Source organism: Perissodus microlepis, chromosome 14, assembly GCF_051167445.1.
Source record: "Perissodus microlepis isolate ML-2025 ecotype Zambia chromosome 14, ASM5116744v1, whole genome shotgun sequence".
Lineage (NCBI taxonomy): Eukaryota > Metazoa > Chordata > Actinopteri > Cichliformes > Cichlidae > Perissodus > Perissodus microlepis.
In genome coordinates, this window is record NC_140474.1 from 32,426,606 (window position 1) to 32,436,257 (window position 9,652).

A 9,652-nucleotide genomic window follows, 5' to 3' on the forward strand; every position below is an offset into this window, starting at 1 on the left:
ACAACATACTTCATACCGTGTACATTATAACATACCATAATAGACCCATTTCTGTAATATACTTACATATCTATATTATTGCTAATATATATTGTAATATATCTATATCACTAAAGCACTTCTGGATGGATGCAAACTGCATTTCGTTGCCCTGTACCTGTGCATGTGCAATGACAATAAAGTTGAATTCTATTCTATTCTATTCTACTAGAACATCAATGCCCCATCTGTGGAGGAAAAAACAATGTAATTTGTGGAACAATACAATCCATCTAAGCTGTGTCCCAGTGAGTGTGCAAGCAATCAAGGGAAATGATTTTCTAGCTCCAATTAAACAGGAATGCCAGTGGCATTGCACACTGCACACGCACAGACATGTACATGAACACACTGACACACAAGGCTAACTTAGCTCTTTAGAGAGTGTCGAAACAACGCCGGTCTCTGCGATCCTTTTGGTCCTGGTAGAGATCACGCTGAGATGTTTCCATGTTTTACACAATCCTTTTATTACCCATTATTCTTACAGATGCATCTGGAGATCAGCACACTGCATTCCTATGCAGTCCTATGCTAAAGGCTGATCTAAAGAGCTCCACACAACAGTTACAGTTATAACCTCTGGTCTCCTCCCCCCTACAGTAAACACCCCCACAATGGAAATACACTAGTACAGTGGCCAAGGATGCTGACACCCTGACCCCCATCTCCTTTTTAGGTAGTGTCCGTTTGCCCTTTGTCTGCCCCTCACTCTCAGTAACTCTTGCTTCCTGCCCTGGGGGTGGGGGTTGATTGTCCTCCTGCCCTGCACCCCAGTTCTTTGTTCCCATTCCAGGCCCATTTTCTATTTTGAATTCTTACACCCATTAACCGCAATATTATAATGTTGCAAGCAATCACAAACTATATTCTCTTTAACTCTGATGTATATTAAGGAATCTATTCTCAACAATAGCAATGTAGAATTAAACCAATCTCAATTAAGCTCTTATTTCTAGACCCCAACCCGCCCCAAATAGATGAACTTCATTAAAACTGCCTTTCTGTCATGTGAAGGCTGTGTGCAGGCAGGAAAAGGACCCAAAATGCAGACTCACGGAAACAAAAGGTGAACTTAAATACAGCTTTAATGCTGGACGGCAAGACAGAAAACTGGCTGAACTAGAATACAAAATAAATTAACTCAGCAGGCTGGCAGAGAGAACACACACAGTACAATATGATGGTAGATCACAACACTGACACAGGGAAACACAAGGCTTAAATACACAGAGGGCGCAATCAGGGAATGGGTAACAGGAGGGAAACACAGCTGGGGCAAATCAGGCCTAACGAAACAGGGGAAACAAAACCAGATACATTACAGTTTTTCTCGATTGGTTTGGCTCATTTCTTGAAACCGAGATGACATTCTCAAAACCATAAGGTCATTTGGCCAAACAGTCTTACAGTCCTGCCCAACATTATAACTCACTAGCAAAATCAAATATCTTTCCCCAAACTCTTCGTCCATGCTTCAAAAGCAGATTCCTTTCCCATACAAAGGTCAGTACAGTCAAAATAGCACAGATCCTTCTCAATTGCCTTGGCACATGTGCATTCATTTAGTGCTTTTGTCAAAATAACCTGGATGGTTTAGCACAACACCATGGATCCCCTGCAAAAGCTCATATCTCTCCCAAAAGAGTTTATCCATGTGTCAAAACTAAATATCCTTCTCATATAAATAGTCAATGCCCCCAAAATGCATTATACCTTCGGCATTGTTTAAGCACTGCAAGTCAAAATGCTTAGACGTTTTGTCACTGAGGCACAGGTCTAGCAACAGAATACCACTATGAATAAAACTAAAAGATTTTACAGTAAAATCAGCCTCCAATAAACCACTCATACTCAAGGAAACTGTAAACATTTTTATTCGTACAAAGAAATGTTAACATTAGAGAACATACTGTGAAAAGAAAACATATACAGGATTCTGTAAATGTGAACAGTTATAAACACAAACAAAAAACAAAAAAACACAAAAAAAACTCTAGCCTACCATACTGTAAATAAAGTTTCAGAACTATAGTACAGTAATATTTTCAGTGGTCGCCATTGTCACCCTCTTTCCTGGCCACCATCCTCATCCCCCTGGCCATCGACGCGCTGCTCTCTGTCAGGCCATAAATTCTCATCCACATCGCAACGGATATTTTCTCTTGCGATGCAGCGAGGGAAGAAACGGCGTGAATGTCTCAACCATCCCCTACATTGATCCCCTGTGATGTCCTCACATGCAGCATCCATTGCATGCAGCAGGGCCCTCTGGTCTTGAGCCTGATGCTCATACACCCTCCACCTCCAAGCTGAAAAAAACTCCTCAATTGGATTTAGGAAAGGAGAGTAAGGTGGAAGAAACTCCATTAGCATCCGGGGATGGGTGGTGAACCAGGTTCTGATGCGTGGGCCGCGGTGGAAGTTCACATTATCCCACACAATGACATAATGTGGTAGCTGAGGTCCTTCTTCACCTCTCTCATTTTCTGGGATCAGATCAGTATAAAGGTGGTCCAAAAAAATTGAGGAGCTTTTGTGTATTGTAGGGCCCTAAACTGGGAATGTGTGTGGCCACACCTCTTTCTGATATAGCGGCACACATTGTTATATTTGCTCCTCGCTGGCCTGGGACATCCACAGTGGCTCGGTGGCCAATGATGTTACGGCCACGCCTTCGACCTTTAGCCAGGTTGAAGCCAGCTTCATCAACGAACACTAGGATGTGAGGGGTTTCGTTGCCTTCTAATGCCATTATTCTCTACAATAGAATAGAAATATATCTAATCAGTCAAGTAGAGACAGATACTGCAGGGAGGATCTAAAGTACTGTAAAAACAGGGAGTGGAAAACTGAAGACAATTTCTAGGCAAAATGCTCTAGTCACACAAAGCTGGATTCTGAAGGTAAAAAGGATAACGCAAAACAAAAAAACAGTGGTAACCATGTCTTACTGTAATAGTGTTACAATGATAGACAACCAGTAGTTGACTTACATGCACATACTGGTACCGCAGCCCTTTCACTCTGTCAGAGTTTCTCTCAAATGGTACCCTGTAAATCTGTTTCATGGTCATCTGATGTTTCTTCAATACCCGGTCTATTGTGGAGATGCTGATAGAGTTTATATTTTGGAACATTACATTGTCTAGCAGGATTGCATTACGAATCTGTCTCAGTGTGATGGCATTATTTGCAATGACCATGTTGCATATTTCTCGTTCTTGTTGTTCATTTAGAAGTTTTCTTCTGCCACCCACTTGAGGCTGTCGTCCAATCCTAGACATACAAGTCAAAGGTCAACACTGTAAATTTGTTACAAAATGAGTTACCAATGTAATTGTACTGCTGTTTTATGGTACTAAAAGTGTGATGCACTGCACAGTGACTGGAATACTATTCACAGTATTTTCTCCATTTTTTTTTCTTTGTCATTTTTATAGTATCATATAACATCACATGAAGATATTACAGTACTCTAGGCCTACACACACACCAACACTGAATAGTTCAATAGCATAGTTCTGTACCTGTTTTCCCTGCGAAAGGTTTGGATGATGGAGGAGACTGTAGACCGAGGCACATTAGGCTGCACTCGGCGACCTGCCTCTGCCATTGTGAGGCGATGGTTTATAACGTGGTCAATAAGGGTGGCCCGGATTTCATCTGGGACATCATGGTGCCTCCGTGCTCCTCGGCCTCTTCCCCCTATTCCTCCACGCATTCTCACTCCTCCTCTTCCTCTTCTTCTTCCTCCTCTTCCTCGAGCAGGAAGTTGCTGTTGTACTTGGCGAGGTGCTTCCATGTTCACACTGCAAATGAAACTGGCCCCGGGCCAAGCTCTGTCTATATACTTTTGGCAGCCGTCATAATCATAGACAACACCTGTCAGGTATCTAAACAACCTGTTTGATTGGTCATCTGAGATGTGGGAAACTGCTCCTTCGTTAGTTCTAATTTCACCTGATTGATTGTCAAGTACTGTCATAACTTTATCAAATGTTCCAAGATATTCTTTCATGGTATTATATCTTTGACTAATTTTGACAGTTGAACAGACAGTTGTGCATATGATGACTTACACAATGAAACCATGCTGATATGTTTTGGAGTGAGTAACCATTTCACTGAAAAATCAGCTAATCAGTTTAGATCGCCAAGATCTATTTATTTGGAAAATGTGCTAAATGTGGGCTCATTGTGCTAACTGTAGCTAGTTGTACATAATCATTTGAAAAGAAGCACAGAGTCACTTGAGACATGTACTAAAGCATTTGCAATTTGATAAAACCAATGAAAAATGACATTCTGTTGTGAACAATTGCAAGGTGGTTTGGAGATTTGTCCATGTTATTTTGGGAATGTCATCTCGGTTTCAAGAAATGAGCCTAACCAATCGAGAAAAACTGTAACATAAGACATGGACCTTCAAAGTAAAACACGAAACATAACACAGAGACACAGACTTGACACAGGGATACAGCAACTATGGAACAGAACAGAAACCAGAAGGCACAACTCTGACAAAGAAACCAAAAGACTAGAAATGATAAATAAAGGCAAAAATCAAAGTACAATAATAATGAAAACTCAAAACTCTGGGTCAACGACCCAGGCACCCGAACACTTTCTTTTAGCAGAAGTAGCTGAAAACAAAACAGTCTGTCTGATCTCCTCTTCACTTCACGTGTTCGAGCACTTCATGATGCAGCACACTCTGGCTCACTCTTTAAGGCCATCAAAGTAGAAGCAAGATTCAAAGATCAATAATAAATACTGGGAGCAGTCCAACCCCCCCCCCACCACCACATTGCACCTTTCTCTCTTCCTGTCTCAACAAGACTCACACTATCCCTCGAGTGATGAACTTTAAAGGAAAATCCATCACACACTCTGGGCTGCACGTCCACTGACACACTCAGTCTTTATTTGCTGGTGGACAACTCTATTAGAGTCGTGATATGTTGAAGTGAAAACTCCCTCCAGGCCTGCAGTGCAGACCTGCGGCTCTTTGCCAGCTCGGCTGATGCCTCACCTAATTGTTTCACACTTAAATGTCAACTACGGCGTTAATGGAATGTGTCTAAAGAGCCCGTGACTGAAGGGAAGTAAATGTTTTACAGAACCATGGAGAAAGCCAACATGCAGGGCAAGATTTATGGTTTCCTAATACAGAACTGGTCTCATTTCACAACTCAAGGAGCAACTCGATCACACTTACACAATGTGTTTACCCCCGTACATGTTTAAGGAATGTCCTTTTAACTTTAGTAATGTATTTTAGTTGGCAGTGTGCTTTGTGCCAGCCCGTTCTCAATACTGCCTCTCTGTCATTAGGCATTCGATACAAAGTGTCCAGCCATGGCAACAATGAAATCAGTCTCACTACCAATTAGCCACAAACGGTATATAGGACGCACAGGTTCAGTGCTAAAAGGGGTCTTCTAATCCAAACTCTGAACCTTTCCTAAGTTGTCATTGATACCTTATCTCACCCTTTGGTTATGTTAAGGCTTAAAGTAACAAAAGGGTGAGATAAAAGAATGTAGAATCCATTATACTCAAAGCCTAGACCCCTGGTTTGAAAACTTGTGATTTATACTACTATCGATCCTTTCAGCATGCTTACGCGGCAACAGTCTCATGGCATGGTATCACTTCTATTTTATCTATCCTATCTATAGATTCATCTGCAGATACATGAAGTGCGGTTTTGCAGGAAAAAGGAGGACGCAGGAAGACACTGGAGGTTAGAGGGGCTAGAGGAACTGGTAAGTTCATTCATCCTCCCAAGCAAAGACCACAGCTCAAGGAAATATTTTTTTAATAATCTTGTGTTTGTGAGATGTTGAGCGAGTGTTATTAGCAGTTCAGTTGCTGTTTTGAAATTTGAATATGAAATTTGAATTTCAGTTGCTGTTTTTAAATCATAGTTTATGTTTAAAAAACAAACAAACAACAATGGTAAGAATCAGGTCAGGTCTTTTCTCACATGTTGCACACAGCAAGAGGTTCTTTTCATCAGATGTGTTCTCACTTTTGGAGATATTCAGCAGGTTTAAAAGACAGTGCTCACTGAGTAAAGCTTTTAGGAAGCAAAAGATACGATACCCACTTGCTAGCTACGGATTCAAAACTCTGTTACTTGTGCTGTTCTGATGCAGCTGCAACCGGAAATCACATTGCCTTTGTCCCAAACATCTGACACATTAAACACCACAGTCTAACGAAGCTGTGGCAACAGCAAGTGCAATGCAACTTATGTCCCAGTACTGGTAACCAGTATTGGTGAAAGTTCGGGGACCTCCACATCGCCACCATCTCAGACCCTTTTTTTTTTTTTTTATCAGACTGGAAGCACTACAGTTTGAGCATGGAGATTTTGTGCATGTTAAATCCTAACCCTAAGACCAGGAATACAACTAATTTTTCCATATGGTAACAAAACAGACATTATCTGCCACCCCAGAAAACCCCAAACAGATTCTAAATGTAATCTACTTAGAAATTCAGATTTTTTTAAGATATTGCAAAAAGCTGTATAATGTCTGAGGATCAAAATGGAATCAATCCAAATTGAATTTCATGAAAGGAAGGCCAAAATCAGCATTGTATTTGCAGGTAGGAAGCAAAACAATCTCAGCAAGTCAGTGTGCAGAAATAAGATATTTAGGAGTATGTTTTCGCCATTAAACTGAGTGCTGACACAGTTTTTGGAAAAAAGTCACTTAACCGATGCCATTTCTCAAGAAACAAAATGCACAGGAGTAATAAATCACATTTCATGGTTTCTGTGTCTGTGAACATACATATAACACACACTTCTAGTGACACTACGATCACACAAAAGGATGTGTTGCACTTCTACAAACTATAACTCTGACCTCCTGTCAGTGAGCTGACAGCTGACAGGCTATGCAGTTTTCTGCAGACGTACTAGAAAATTTGCATTTGAACTGCTTGTTTTGATACATGTGCTGTCAGCACACTAGCTAGGACACCTCATATATTGTGCTAAATCTGGATGTCCATGTTAGATCGCGGATATGATGAATGTTGATTCTGCTTCTGATTCTGGAGGAAGGGAATTCTTCTTCCCCACTCTCACCAAATGCTTCCTTATAGGGATCAACACATTTTGAGAGGATTTTCGCTCTAATGTTGTAGGGTAATTACCTTACAATACAGAGTGAACTAGTGCTAGAAAACTTATAAAATGAATTGAATCAAACTATTTAAAAGAAACCATGTGATCAGGGCTCACCTGTATATTTCCCTGCAGACATTGCTGCGCCTATTTTGGGCTTCTTTGGGTACAGTTACACCACTGAGGGTCAGATATGGTCCTGGGCTGGACTTGATCTGAGTTACAGCTAGCACTGTGTGGAGTCGATCTAATCTCATTGTCGCAACAGATCTGACATCCATTCAGCGCGGACACATGGCACGAGCCACGTGAATCAGTGCCATCAGTTCAGGCTAAATGTGACAATATTTGGGCCACACCCGGAGTGCTACCTGGCTTTTGTCCAATACAACTTTTAACACAGTATATTTAAACAACATTAGCAGGACCACAGAGGAAGAAGACTTGAATACCAAAGTTGTCATGTAAGCAGTTTCTTTCTACTTCAGTTTGCCTTTCATATAAACAAACGTAAACGTTTCAATGATAACTTCATTCTCGAATCACATTAATTCAAAGGAATTTCGTACATAAAATGACACGAAATGTCTAATTTGAAGTCAAAACTCTCAGTAGCTCCTTATTTGAAATGTAAATAATGGCGCCAGATTCTGTTGTTAGTTCTTAAAAATGTCAGAATTCGTTCCAAGACCGAGAAACACCTCTGAGAAGTCCCACTTATGTGAGAGCTCTCACTTTTCCAACTTCTCCCACTGTCGCAGCATATTTAGCCGTGTAATCAGATGACTGATACACACTGAGCGAAACTGGCAAACCGAATTAAAGAACGATTAGTGGAAGATCCCAGATCGATCATATCTGAATGTGTGTGAGAAGCCCTGTAACACGGATGCTCTGGGCCCCCTGGTGGGACATTCCAGGTACAGCTGGTCCTTGTGTAACCACTCTGAAGTATTCATCACAGTTAAGTAGCGGGACCTGCGGAGAGTTCACGCTCTGCGCAACAGGAAGCGCTCTGCTTTGATTCCACTCGGACAAAACCAAAAAGGGCGACTGGTGGCCTCGGGCCCACTCAGAACTGTGTCAAGAGTCTCCGTATTTGGAGGCATGACTAAAACCACAAGGCGCACAAATTAAAAGAGTTTTTTCTCCCCTCTCTTTTCTTGAAAGGGTGAAGCACATGATCGCTTTCCTATTAAAACAGATAATGTGTGAAGCGCTGTGGCCGTCTTGTGATTTGAGAGCTCGCAGCTGATGTGCAGATAGCATTATCTGTCCCGTGACAAGGAAAGGACGCGGGGGGGGGGGGGGGCGTGTGTGTGAGGGACAGTAGGAGGTAAGGAAGTTGAGGGGAAAAGCAGAAGATGCTTGGTAACACACGCGCGCGCACATGCACGCATGTACGCGTGCAAGGACACTCATCAGTCGCGCAGTGCGCAGGTTACTCACCGTCCTTCGTCGGGGCCCTGGGTGTCCCCCAGTGGAACCAGTGAAACCCCCGGCAGGCGTCCTGAAGCGGCGGTGAGCGGTCAGTCACCTGCTGCTCTCCATCTCTAGACCCTCCGAGCGCTGAGGGCAGAGGAGGAGGGGGAGGAGGGGGAGGAAGAAGAGGAGGAGGGTGCTCGGGAGGAAAGAGGTCGAAAAATCCCGCAAGTTCAAAGGCAAAGTTTGATTCGAGGCAACAGTTTATCCTCCGCTGGAACTTGTCTGCTGCTGCTGCAAAGATTCCAGGCTCCTGTCCGGATGCCGCCGTTTCAGGCTGCCGGGTGAAATCCTGTTGGCTGCAACAAACAGCCCCAACTTCCAAGACGCGTTTAAAAACTCCCTCCACCCAAAACACCCCCTCCCTGTGACCGTGTGAAGAGACGTCCTGATAAATGGAACAGCGTGCTCACCTGTCTGTTCAATAAACACGGAGCGCAGAGAGAGAGAGACAGAGAGAGAGAGAGATGCTCCTCACACATTCAACAGCCGCTCCTGTGTTGCAATGCGGGTGCTGCTGCTGCCGTGGCAAAAAAAAAAAAACCCAAAAAACAAATCTCTCTCTCTAACACACACACACACACCAACACACACACACCCCTCCTCGGCTGCCCATGCTACCCCCAGATGTGCTGCCTCCAGCGCCCGGAGCTGACCAGGACAGACGGGGATGCGGCGAGCAGCGAGCGTGTGGAGGAGGGTGGAGGAGAGCTCACTGTTGGAGGAGGCATGGGAGCTGGATGAGAGAGCGCGGTGTGGATACCTGAGGGAGATTTGGGTGAAATTAGGTGGCATGCAGACAAAGACGGGTGATCAGTAAAGTGGCGGAGGAGCATCTGTGCATGCCGCGCGTCAGTGCGCCTTAACTGGCGTTCCTGCACACGTAGAGCTTTCATGGTCCTTTCATTTGAATCTAGAAGTAATCGAGTTCTTTGAATGAAAGAGCATGCGGTCTCTTTTTGCAATAAGGGATTCATTTAGGAA

The 9,652-nt window shown here is 43.2% G+C and overlaps 2 protein-coding genes across 2 annotated transcripts in view; both read right to left on the reverse strand.

Annotated features, from left to right (window-relative positions):
* The window catches only part of LOC146374245 (chloride channel protein 2-like), a 216,858-nt gene extending 208,131 nt beyond the window's left edge, over positions 1-8,727 (reverse strand). Inside the window, exon 1 of the mRNA XM_084950684.1 lies at positions 8,636-8,727. The gene's annotated coding sequence lies outside the window, so the exon portion shown is untranslated. The remainder of the gene's footprint in view (positions 1-8,635) is intronic.
* Positions 1,900-6,303, reverse strand: LOC146374247 (uncharacterized). The gene is made up of 3 exons (XM_084951807.1): positions 3,570-6,303; positions 3,036-3,318; positions 1,900-2,800 (listed from the first exon to the last, which is right to left on the reverse strand). The coding sequence occupies exons 1-3, from the start codon at positions 4,058-4,060 to the stop codon at positions 2,540-2,542; spliced, it is 1,035 nt and encodes a 344-aa protein (XP_084807933.1). The 5' UTR covers positions 4,061-6,303; the 3' UTR covers positions 1,900-2,539.
* Positions 8,728-9,652: the final 925 nt, after the last annotated feature.